This window comes from Egretta garzetta, unplaced genomic scaffold (genome assembly GCF_000687185.1).
Source record: "Egretta garzetta isolate BGI_Z169 unplaced genomic scaffold, ASM68718v1 scaffold397, whole genome shotgun sequence".
Taxonomy (NCBI): Eukaryota; Metazoa; Chordata; class Aves; order Pelecaniformes; family Ardeidae; genus Egretta; species Egretta garzetta.
In genome coordinates, this window is record NW_009260493.1 from 6,819,988 (window position 1) to 6,832,450 (window position 12,463).

General features: G+C 41.3%; 1 protein-coding gene across 8 annotated transcripts in view; it reads right to left on the reverse strand.

Moving 5' to 3' along the window:
- Positions 1-213: 213 nt before the first annotated feature.
- LOC104131196 (vacuolar protein 8) overlaps positions 214-12,463 on the reverse strand; it is a 34,065-nt gene continuing 21,815 nt past the window's right edge. For 7 of the 8 annotated variants that reach the window (XM_035899837.1, XM_035899835.1, XM_035899836.1 and 4 more), the window contains 5 exons: positions 8,546-8,674; positions 6,520-6,634; positions 5,470-5,604; positions 4,100-4,225; positions 214-3,219 (listed from right to left, as the gene is read on the reverse strand). In XM_035899837.1, the coding sequence (XP_035755730.1) occupies positions 3,098-3,219; positions 4,100-4,225; positions 5,470-5,604; positions 6,520-6,634; positions 8,546-8,674 (627 nt within the window). In that variant the 3' untranslated portion in view covers positions 214-3,097. The remainder of the gene's footprint in view (positions 3,220-4,099; positions 4,226-5,469; positions 5,605-6,519; positions 6,635-8,545; positions 8,675-12,463) is intronic. The other variant, XM_035899832.1, reaches the window with a different exon arrangement.

Here is a 12,463-nt window from a genome sequence, read left to right on the forward strand (position 1 = left end):
ACAGCCTTTCAGTCAGAAAGCTTGTGACACAGTAAAATTAATTGGGTTCCTTTCTTGCTTTCTTTAGTTTTAACATGTACATAGCCACAGTATTCTGAAATGTCCAAAATATGTAGTTTTTCTTTAAACATATATATAGCATGTAAGTACCAAATAAAATTTGTTTGAAATATTTATTTCTATTTACATTTTCATTTTCTTGCATAGCTGAAGGAGGAGTAAATCTGTGATGGAAAACTCTTCTTGTTACTCTTGGTCTGCTTAAAAATTTTCTTCAGCTTTCCTCTAATCTCTTAACTAGAGAATCAGTACAGAGTCACTTGCAGCTAGACACATAGCAAAGAAACAGCCAGTAAGATTTAGCTTCAATTTTAAGTCTTGGGGGTTCATTTAGGCTCAGGTGTAAATTATGCTGAACTATTTAGGCTTGGGTATAAATTACACTGATCTGGTTTTTGTGAGACTTCAGAATGCTTGCTTCTCTGTTTGCAGCACAGATGAAAAGCCTGCTTCATTTTTCATGTCTGGTTGTTTGGTGGTTTGGGTTTTTTTGAACAGGACTGCAGTAAAAACAACTTATAATTATATTCATTCCAGATTTGCTTCAAATGAGAGAGAAAATTTCCTCCTTTTCAAGGGCCCAACATACAAACTAAAAGCTAGGGAATTGGGAATAGAACTAGGTGTATGAATAAAAAAAACCCCCAAACCTAAAATTAAAAAGGATTGAAATTTTAAGTCTTTGGTTAAGCCCCTCTATTTAAATGCAGGGAAAAATATTTTTTCTTCAGTTGAATGTTGTTCTTGACAATAAAGTATGGTATTAAATGAAGGCCAGCTCCTTTGCCTGCTATTGCAACTGGTTTTGTCATTTGTACCATCAGAAGCAATGTGTAACTATTCAGGGAGGTGGAACAAGCAATTGTAGAAGTTGCAGGCAGCCGTTCTGAAGGTACGGGGTAGGAACCTTTCACAGCAGCTGCACTGCATGCTTAGGAAAGGCTCAGCTCTTTGCTTATATCTTAACAGCGCAGGATGGATGCTTACAGGGATGGCACTCGGGGAGTTTGGCTCCATGCATTGCAACTACTGGGTCATTCACCATTCGCTTTGCTTGTTGCGCATGTCTCGCCTCCTCGGTCCTGATGAAGAATGCTTTGTTATTTTCTTTCTTGCTAAGACATTGAAATGATGTTTGCAATTAAATACTGAGAATACAGATACGGGGCAGGTTCTAATGTCATTACTTGATATTACACTGATCTTTTTGGAAAATGACCTAGTGTCACCCAAGGAGGTGGCCTGAAGTTTGAGACTTTCTGATTTTGTTCCTAGTTGTGTCAGTTCAGTTCTTTTACCAGCTGTTTTAATAAGCCCAGCTGTCCACAGCTCAGCACATGGGCCTTCCACCTGAGATTTCAAAAGAAAATTCCTGTCATACATGAATATTGAAAATGCCATCCTGCTCTAGCTGAAGTCTCTGTCTGCCCTGTTCTTTAACAGGTCTTGTTACTGTGCTGCAGAGAGGCTTTTGAGTGTGTTATTGGTTGGGTGGTGTTTTTAAAACAGTACTACTGGAGAGAACCTGCAGTTATTAAAAGGAATTGTTAACAGAAATGCCTCCCCCAAGTACCAAAACTTAAGCTTAGGGATTTGGGCCACAGTAAAACGTAGTGTTGAGCTCTTAGTTGACAGAATGATTTTTTTTATTTTTATTTTTAATCTCACTTTTACTCCATGTTTGTAGCCAGTGGCAGTTCTAAAGCTATATATGCATGTAGGAGTTACACCATGGTCAGAGGTACCTCAAAAGACGCGGAAACTCTTCTGACATATTTTCATAAGAAACTGTGCTGTCTGTGGAAGCAGATGCTTGCCATAAGAGTGGTTCCAAAATTACAATATTCCAGCCAATTTAATATGAAGCTCCAGGAGGATTCTTGTATTTAAAAACAAGAGTGTATTGATCAAAGGTGGAACTGGATTACTAATAGATGACTGTTATTAGATTACGATTCTCTTACAAATGAAAACCTAAGTTAAAAAACTAGTGCCCCATAACTTCAAGGCTCTGCTACAATTTTTTTTTTTCCTGAAAAATACTGTTTTGATTGGCAAAAAGGTCTGCAAGACAGACTTCCCCCTGGAGGAGAGGGAAGGGAAGGTTGTTCAGTATCCTGTATACATGTAAGGAAATCAGTTGAGTTTAAACATATCACTACTTTTTTGTTGTTCTTTAACTCCTTTTAAAATGAAATATCAAAATATAAGATCAATTCCTAATTTTGCCAAATATGCTCACTTTTTCCCTGTTGTAAGTACCTTTGGAAATGTTTACCATTTGCAGAATGCAGATTCCTGTATTCAGACACATCTCGCCCAAGTCCTTCATGGTAGCTGCTATATGCTGAACGTGCTCTGTGCCACATTTACCTGCTTCAACGCACCTTCGCTCTTCTGCTGGGGAGCAGTGCCTACAGTGTAGGCAAGGACCAGCCTTAAGGCTTGCTCTGTTCTTGTTTCTTATAAATTTCTTGCAATTTCTGAGTTGTCCCTCAGCAGTTACTTCCTGTAGTAACCTGTTAGTGGTTTGCTACCTTTACACTATGTGTTAATTCAATTATTTTCCAAAGTCAAGTCCCTGGAGTGTGCTCTGAAATAAGGTACATGGGACAGAAATAAAATAAAGATGAATGCAGTGTAACCTGCATACTTGAGAGATGCTTCTTAAGTAGAATCAGCCTGTTACATGAAGAAAACCTCATGAATACAGCATTGTTTGGGGGTTTTTTGGGGGGATGGAGGGAAGGAAACCAAAAGCAAACCATGGAAGATTACCCAAGCATAACAGGCGTTTTCCGAACGGTTGGAAGGAATGCAGCCGTAGTCCTCAAGCATACTTAAGCAGCCAGCCAAAGCGTTCAAGGGATTGTCTTTTGACCTGCTCCAGTTCTTGTTATCGAAACATCTCTCCTGTATGACGAGACTGCAAGTAGCAGGAAAAGTTTAGGTACAGGAACCAATGAAAAGAGTTGTCTTCTCTGAAAGTTCAGGCTCTTGGATCTGGTAAGTTTTCATAAACCATCCGGCTTAAATATTAACTGTCTTCATGGCAAATAGCTGCCCTAAGGAGCTCTTGAGTTTCTTCCATTTGTTGACGGACTTGCTTGAGGAGTTTGGCCATTTGGCTTTTTCTGAATACGAATGAAAATTCTGGATCTGAAGAGGAACAACAAGTGTTAGGCAACCTGCTGGCTTTCCCTCTATTTTAGTGCAGATGCTTAGGAAGCTTCTGTTTCAGCTTAGATGCCATTGATGGTTCTTATTACAGTGTGAAGTATAGAGAAGGCAGAACAATATTCATCTACCAGACAAAGCAGATACAAATTCAGTTTTCATCCCTTCAATCATTCCAAGATTGTTCACTGCTAAATTCTCCTGATACAGATGTCTAAAGCTCAGTTGCTAAATTCAGCCTTACGCAACAGGTACACATCAAGACATAGCAGCATCGTGGCTCTCACTCTACATATGTGAAGGTACACACTATGTAGATTACCATATTATAACCCTCATCTGTACTCAACTTCTACCAAAACCAAAAAAACTAACCAAAAGTGGGGGGGGAAAAAAAATTAAGGAACAGAGTTTAAAGTCTGAAGAAGGTGTAAGATTTCCCAGCTTTAATACCAGCTAATCATGCAATTTGCTTGCCTGCTTGCTTTATTAAAATAAACAATTAATATTTGAAAGGTTTTTTAGGTTGTCTAGTGCCAAACATTCTTATATTGGATAAAAACATCTGTACCTGAAATCCTGTTTCCCTGCTGATCAGAAAGCCTTTAATTTTAAAGCAAACAAACAAAAAAACCCACCCTCTGCCTTTCTCATAAGATATTCATAATTACTTAAAAACAGGTAAGGTAATGGCTACCCTTGAGGTTATTCTGTTTGCTTAAGGCAGCTGAGCTAGTCCCCAGGGGAAGTTGCCCAGCACCATGATTTCTGTGACAAAGCAGCGCCTGTTTAAGGCCGAGCTGACAGGAGCAGGCAGGGTCTGGCAGCGCCCCGGGGGTTCGGCCCAGAAGGAAGGACGTACCTTGTCGCAGTCTGCAGAACGTAGAGATGCCCAGCTGCTGAAAGCGGATCTCCTGGTGGGTAAGAAAATTCTTGAGGTAGGCCTGAATCTCTCCGATGTGACGCTTCGACAAAAGCATCATTTTTTCTGCATAAATGGGAGAACCACTGGAGATCAATAGGAGCCTTTAAAACACTTTGATTTTTGCAACAACATTTAAGATCGGAATGATTCATCTAACTTCAGCTACAACCGATGGTACTGCAAAGAATGGCACAGGAGTTCCATGTACTACAGCCTCTAACTGTATCACTGATACTTCAGGTAAATAAAATGCTGAGTGGGCTGCTGTGCTAGGAAGCTGGTCCTTGTGTGAGGTGCGTGCTGATGACTGATCGCTGCCTGTCATGCTAACCTGTCCATGAAGCGATTATGTGGTTGGACTCTGTTCACTACTTGAGAGTCTGCTCTGTTGCAAATCCTCGATGGTAGGCTTGATGGTAGGCTTGCATTGTCCCTTATTAGAGACTCATTGCAGACTTCAGTTTCTCTCACATCTAAAGATTAAAATCAAACCGTGCTTTTCTAGAGAACATGGCAAGACTCGTCTGAACACCTTTTTTCTTGCAAGTCCTAAAGGCTCTCAGCTGCACGGGACAAGTACATTAGGCATGAAGCTGTTTGGTTTCTGCAGGTAAAAATAACGCTCTTTTCAGTATCTCACTAAAACTTAAAAAAAAATTACAGGCTACGCTCTTAAAAGCCGCTTCACTTCACTGCTCCTGCTAATCTAGCCTAATATTACAATGGCAGTGCTTGGTTCAGAAAGATGCTTTCCTCTTGCTGGTCAGGGAGCAGAGTTGATCTAACATTTTGGAACACAACCATCCCCTTGTTGTCTCTACCAACCTCTACTCCCATCTGTGGGGAATGCCATCACGTTGTATGTACTGAGAAGCAGAGTCAAACAGAAAGATGCAGCAAGGCCTCGTGTCTGAAACATATTCTCGCCTTTCCCTTGGTAAGGAGTGTTTTATACTATTCCATTTTCCTACTTAAGTTATTTTTAAGGACCTCAGAATTGGCTACAGACAAGCCCTGCAGAATGGTAGCGCTTGAAGAAGGCAACAAACACCTGAATCAGATCTTTCTCTATGGCCCGTTTTCATCCCTTGGCTTTCTCATGCACTCAAGCACTGTTTTATGTGTGTTTCAAGAGTGAGTCCAGGTGCTTTTATGTTAATAAATATGTAGAGACTAGCTGGAGGATGTTATAGGAATGTTAAAGGTTGTTTGGTGCCTGACAGTTAACTCCTTTGGGAAAAGGCTCATTTCATTCCAGCCAGCCATAAATATCTTTGAAAGCACAGTTAATGCTGTGTGACAGTTACCGTGACCTATCATGTGCTGGATGATGGAGGCAGCTTGAAAGGATGATTCCGTGTGTTCCAGTTGGCCAGCCAGTCTCACCAAGCACTTTGTCAAGGGTTCATCCATCCATTGGACCATGTGTAACGTGGCTCCTTCTGGAAGGCAGAAAGGTAAGACAGTAGTCTGTAAACATAAACTCCAGTGTTGAAGAAACGAAGGCGAGAGGCCTGCCAGAAAACATACTGCCTAAATAGGAAATCTTTTATGCAGCTGGAGAAGTAAAGTAAGGGCTGATCTTGTGCAATAAGTATGTTTAGATTGTAAAAAAGGGCCACGTCCTGAGGTTATGCTCTTAGTAAGGTAGGGACATGGATTTGATTCAGAGAAAGGCTGATGGGGTTTTATTTTCTTGGTTTTGTGTTCTGAAAGAATGAGTCATTTTGTGTGAGAGATCCACTCTTGCCTAATGGGCTCAGTCTGTCCAGCAGCTGCTGGGCACCTCTTACAAAATTAAATGTGACATATCGCCAATTGCATGGTGGTTACAAGAGATGCGGGAGATGAAATGTTTGACAGGCAATATCCAGTGCTGGGACAGGCTGGGAAGATTTACATTGATCCTCTGTGCCATGAGGAGTACTGTACCTTCCATGGGTGGTAATTTGGGATCTCTTATAAAATCTGTGTGCAATAAACTTAAGGAGAAAAAGCCACTTTGTATTTTAGCCTTTTCCTCCTCTTATATTAGTTTCTGCTGAAATGAATTCAGCTGGAGAAATAGGGTGACATTACAAATAAAAGTAGACAGGCCACGTACAGCAGTAAAGTTCAGCACAAGGACTTTTGAGTAAAAATTTTAAGCAGTTCAACAGAGAAAAGTACAAACAATGGAGCCCACGCTGTCAGTGGGTCAGACCTTGCTCTTCTTGAAGCTTATGGCAAAACTCCCCATGAATTTAAAGGGAAAGACCTGGGCTGTATGCCCACCCGCGCTTCATCTCCCACTAGGATTAATAAAGGATACATACACTTCTCAGATTAAGCCACTTATGGTGGGGTTGCTTCCCTACCTTGCTTTGCCAGCTCAGCGAGGCAAGATGTCACATAACAAAGAGAGTCTTCTTGAACGTCAGCAGAAAGCATGGTCTGGAGGAGACCTTCAACACATGGGCTCTCAATGATTCTCTGCAACAAGCAAGAGATTCGTGTTTAGCACTTTCATTGTGTTTTAGTGGTGTCCAGTGACTTCAGAGGTACTGAATAACTCTTAGCAACACTGAGGGCTAAAACATCAATAATGAAAATGTCTCTTCCCAGATCTACCACAACCAGGTGACAAACGCCTTGGACTGTACAGAGATCACCTGATTTTAGATATTTTCCAGGGCTTGCTCACTCTGTGGGGCATTCTCGTGATCACAGATCGCTCTGAGCTCAAAGAACTTCCTGATCTATTGCTGCTGTACCAGGCTGCATGTTAGTATTAAGCTGTTATTTGCTCAAGTCTTGCTGCAGAGCTGAATAAACTGAGTGCTCCAGGGCAAAGCATTGGGAAATGTGGAGGTTTATCAGTTTCTTTTATTTGTCTTCAGGGTTTTGAAAACTTTCTGGTGTTGAAATGCTCTGATCTGCAAAAATATGAGATGACATCTCACTACCAAAGGTGAGTTCTGTTTCTGGAGAGAAATGCTGTGAATTAAATATTTCTGTGTATACCTTATCTTGTAGGTTGAATCTGTTATGCCAAAAGTGGTGTTGGGCAGCATGTCTCTGTACATTTATTTTAGTCTCTGGCTATTTATTTTAGAGACTGAGTTGAAAACAGATAGGAGATTTATCCTGCACTGGCCTGGATTAAAAGCACATGAGACCAAGGAATGAGTCCCTGAATGAGCGACCTGGAGGTGGCTGGTTACTACTGAAGCTGAATCACAAAGTCATGAGCTCTCTGGGAGGTCCTAATACTGGAAGCTGCTCACACCTCCATAAGGGAGCTCAAGTGTCTATCAACAAAAGGGAGTATCTTTTTTGTGTCTGCTCATTTTATGTTGCAGTTTTTTAACTTGCCGCTTAGAGGTTGAAGCTGGATTCAAGACTGCTGCCTTTCAAGCTCCCACACTCTGGTTGTGTCCTGCTGGCATAAAACCAATACTTTTTTCCCTCTTGAGCCAAGGACTCTCACGTGTTTGAGGGATGGTTCCTTAGAATTGGCCCTGGAAACCTGGCACTCCCACTCATGTCTGTGGATTCACTTGTGCAGTGAGAGCTGAATACATTGCAAGGCACATTCTAAAGCTTTATGAAGGTGAACAAGCTCCCTGCTGATAACAGATTAAAGTCACAGAATTTAAGTGATGAAGACGGTAATTTTTTTTAAAGCAACCTTTGAAAAGATGGTCCATTTTTACTCTTACTGTGGCACTTGAGTTTGAAGGAATCTATTTCCCTGCAAAAATTGATTTCACAACTATCAGAAATTCATATAATTCTTATCTTAGTATAAGTGAAAAAAAATATTGGAAATAATTTTCCTTTTGGCTAGTTTATAACAAGCCTCAGATTTTCCTGGATGGTTCCTTTAATTAGCTTTAAATGTCTTTGCTAGAGGTATGTCTTATACCTATGATGCACTCAGACTAGGTAACCACATCGCTCCCAGGAAAAATTAGACCTGTCTAATTTTCATTAGCATTTTTGTATTCTATTGGAAAAAATGTGGGAAAAAAAAAAAAAAACCCAAACCAAAACCCCCTTTCATTATGGCACTATGGCACATCAGCTCCTGTTATTCATACACACAATTTAGTGTAGAGTATCCTTGGCGTATGTTTCATAAAAAAATTAAATCTTTCTGTGAGTAACTTTTTTTATTGGAAAAAATGGGGAAAAAAAAAAAAAAAACCCAAACCAAAACCCCCTTTCATTATGGCACTATGGCACATCAGCTCCTGTTATTCATACACACAATTTAGTGTAGAGTATCCTTGGCGTATGTTTCATAAAAAAATTAAATCTTTCTGTGAGTAACACTGATTCGATATAAACATAACTGCAACCTCCCAGGGTATAGTTCAGTGAAAAATACTGGGTACCTACCTGTATGTTTTTGGAAAGGCTCAGGTTTTTGATGATACAAGCAGTATGGCCAACAATCACAGGGTCTGTTTTATGCGCTGCCAGTAGCATCCCCAGGCTCTGTAGTAGCTCAGCACACGCCAGAGTGTCCTGAGAAGAGAAACCAGTACCTTAGTGACATCCAGTATGGACACCACAGCACAACTTTGCAGCAAACTATAGGCAGATAGATAGATCTCAGTTCTGAAAGAAGAGTGTTTCTTAGCTCATTTAAATTGACAGCGTAGCAGCTGGGTCCAGTGCTTTTTTTCTCTCAAAATATGGTCTACTGACTGGCACTGATCTACAGAGCACTTGCTAGGGAAAGCTGGAGTCTTTAAGGTCCGGTAGTTTATTTTTGTTTGCATCAAGCGCTTCACAGAGGTTGTCAGTAGTTGGAGAGAGAAGCGGTCAGGATAGGTGCGAAGGGCCAAAGCACACGGTGCACTAGCAGCAGCAGCAGCCCGTCCTTGGGTACCTTGGCAATGTTCCTCGCCAACGATAACAGACTGCGTGTTTAGATCAGTTTGGGATTGGGCACCACTTCAGTAACGTGTCCTGAGCCGCAGCATCTGAGTTTATGCATAGGTTTCTCCGCTGTCTCATGGGTATTTTAGAGGGACTTTACTGAGCCCCTCTCTCCCTGAATGTAGTCTTCCTCCAATTACCACTCATATTAATTGAACCAGGTCTTCTGAGTTTGGATTACTGCCCAGGCAGTTTCCTCAATAACGGTGTGGATTAAGAGGACACTGCTGTTTGCAACAGAAACCTGATCTCAGCAGGCTTTAGGCTAGGTCTACAGTTAAAAGCAAAAGGTTTCCTCTTGGCAGCATTTTTTTCTTTCAGTCTCTTTTCCTTAGGAATTTGAGTTCTGTATGCATTTTTTATGTTTGTTAGTAACGAACTATATTGTTTGTGCTACTTAGAAATTGAGACACATTAGCAAGGGTGTTCAATAGAAACCAAATCATCGGTCCTATTTACAGCTGAAAAAAATCACATCATTCTGGAACCTGTGAAATGTCAGGATCACTGAAGCAGTGTTGAAAGGCAGATGTCTTTAAAAATTATTTTAATGTGCATCTTCCTTTTACTTAGGTTCAACTGCAAAAGTGTATCTTTTTTTCTTTTAATATCAGTTGTCATCTTCACTTACATTCATCTTAAGCACTGTCACAACCAGCAATCCTAAAATAAAACCTGAAAATAGATGGAAAGGGCAGTGCTATGCCTAAACTCAGGGCATCTAACAAATCCTGTATGTAGATATGGCTATTAATTTTCTCTAGTTTTATTTTTCCTTCTTTTCAAAGGTAGAAAAAAATATGATTTTAGATAATACAATTAAATTACCATTGATGATTTTTTTCTGTGCTTTTGGACCAAATGTCCTCTTTTGTATTTAATTCCATTGGCTACGGTACCCTTATTTGATTTGCTACAGCCTGAGCGGAGGAAATTGTCTGCAGACTATAAATGAACTTTCTAATATATAATGACTTCCCTGCCAAGCTCTTCTGTTTATTTAGGACCTACACTAGCCAGTGCTTTAAATTTTGCTGAACCTCTTTTTTGGCTGGCATACTGCTGGGATAAAGATTTTGTTTTCTGGCTCAATCCTGCACAGTGTGAGAGAATCACAAGAAAAATCTGACTAAAAATGGATTGGGTGGTTCGGATGGATATTGATCTAAGATTAAAAAAAAAAAAGGCAAGGAAAAGCATTCCAGCAGCAACTGCACTTACAATCGCAATGCTGCACTTGCACCCCTTATCCAGGGATTTCTTGACAAGATAAATATTATCCCCTGTTTGCCAGGTAGCAAGGTGGGTAGGCAAAGTTATTTTGTATCCGGAGTGGAAAGTCAGTGGCATCATCTGGAGCAGACAGACCCCTGCCACCCTAACTTCCAGGTCTTTGCTCAACAGCATGTGATTTAAAAGGCTGTTTTCTCACAAAGCCTGACTCTTTCTTTAGTGTTTCAGGGTTGGGCTGTCCTTGAGAGAAATGAATAAAATTCCCCCTGCAAGAGGGAAGTTTTCCAGCGCTTGCTGGGAATTGCTGTCAATAGCCTGGCCAGGGGATGGCAAAAAAGGGGTTTAAGCAGGGAGAGGAGCTCTCGTGAAGCATTCCCGGGGGCTTGCTTCATGGTAACGAAAGGGCAGACGAATTCTGCCCTATTGTATCCTGGGTAGTATTTGTAATAATTCAAGCATCACTTGACTTGGTTGTAAAGGTTAGCTTTGTTCGGTGGTTTGTTTTCCAACAGCTGTTCCCATGGAGAAGTCCCTCTTTCACTCACTGAGAATTCAGGCTGGGTTAGAGAAAGAAACCTTGAAAAGATTTGAAAAACAGGCCAGAAAAGGCACGGAGGTGGGAAGGCAGGATATGAGTAAGGAGAGGTCAGCTGCTTCTCAGAGTGCCCAGGGCTCGCTCACACAAAGCAAAACATTCAGTAGTCAGGGACAGCCGTGTTTGCCCACTAAAACAAATTTTGAGATGTAGGTGCTTCCCACTGGAAAATAAACCCTCGAGGGTGACGCTTTGCTTTCCAGCCTCCTGCTGCCGGCCCTTTTCCCCCCATGAAAGTCAGGCTGTTTCATTGCTGGTGTAACCACTGTGAGCCCCGGCGCTTTTGTCTGTTCCCACTGACACTGCCCCGTGCCCTTTGTAGCCGGAGGTTTGAAGCACTGGTTTCAGGATCAGGGAGGAAAGGAGTTGTGGATACTCTTTTCTGGGAGAACAAAAAGCGTAAATGGTGTTTGGGGGCAAGAAAAGCAAATACAAGCCAGGGCAATGTTCCAGCATAATGCTTCGTACTGAATAATGTTTGTGCAAATAGCCTCCAACTAACTTAACGTATTCCAGTTGTAATCTTGTTGAGAGCAAATTGTGTTTTGATGGTATGAGGCAGTTTGACAAGCAACGAGGACGCCTGGTGCTAATGCAGCCAACACAAAAGCTGCACAGCCACAGTGCCTTTGGAAAGCTCTGTGCTCTGGTTGCTGCTTCCCAGGCACTGAGCCTACCTGTTTTTTTCCATCAAGCCCCAGAGTCAGAGGAGGTGCAACTTGGTTCGTATTGTCCTGTGTGTGTGCAACCAAGGTGTAAAGCACCAGGCTTCCACTACCCGGAGGACATTTCAAATCAGACTGAGTGTATTTCAGGCATGAGAAGCACCCAAGCCCAGCTGTGGTTACTCAGATCATCTGTCACTACTGCTTAAAGCAATGTGGCAGGAGAGATTCTCACTTTTTTTTGCTTTATCTACCCAAATTCTGACTTTCTTAAAAGGTTATTGTTAGCTTAACACACCCATCAAAAACCCTTCATATCCATGTTCCTTAGGATGCCTTTAATTACTGTATTGGAAAAGCACATTTTAAAATAACAATAATTTGCCAGTGACTACTTATTGGTTTTATGTGGAGGATGGAAGTACAGCAGGAGTATCTGTTTTGTTTAATTGCTATAGTTTATGTCTAGTCTGACAACTTCATGTATTTGCATAGTGTTGCACTGTTAAGGGTGGTGTCCACCCTGAACATGGGCAAAAGAACCTTTGTAACTAGGGGCGTGAGGAGACGCACGAAAGTTCTGGTGATTTGGCTAAAGAGAGATAGGATTTCAAATGTTATTAGCTCCCCTTGCTGTCTGGATGCTAATTCAAAAGGTGTTAAATTTATGCAAATGTACTTTTGAATAACTGTCCCTTTAGGGAAGTATTTTTGCACTTTATTTTGCACTGATGCATTTTAAGTGCACACTCTCTAAACTGGTTTGCTTTTCAGTGTGTGGGGAAGCTCTGTAGCCAAGGAATAACTTCCTCACCTGCCTCCGTGGCTGCAGTCTCTCGTGGTGCTACGCATGTGTCCTGCCCCTTGTTATACCCACCT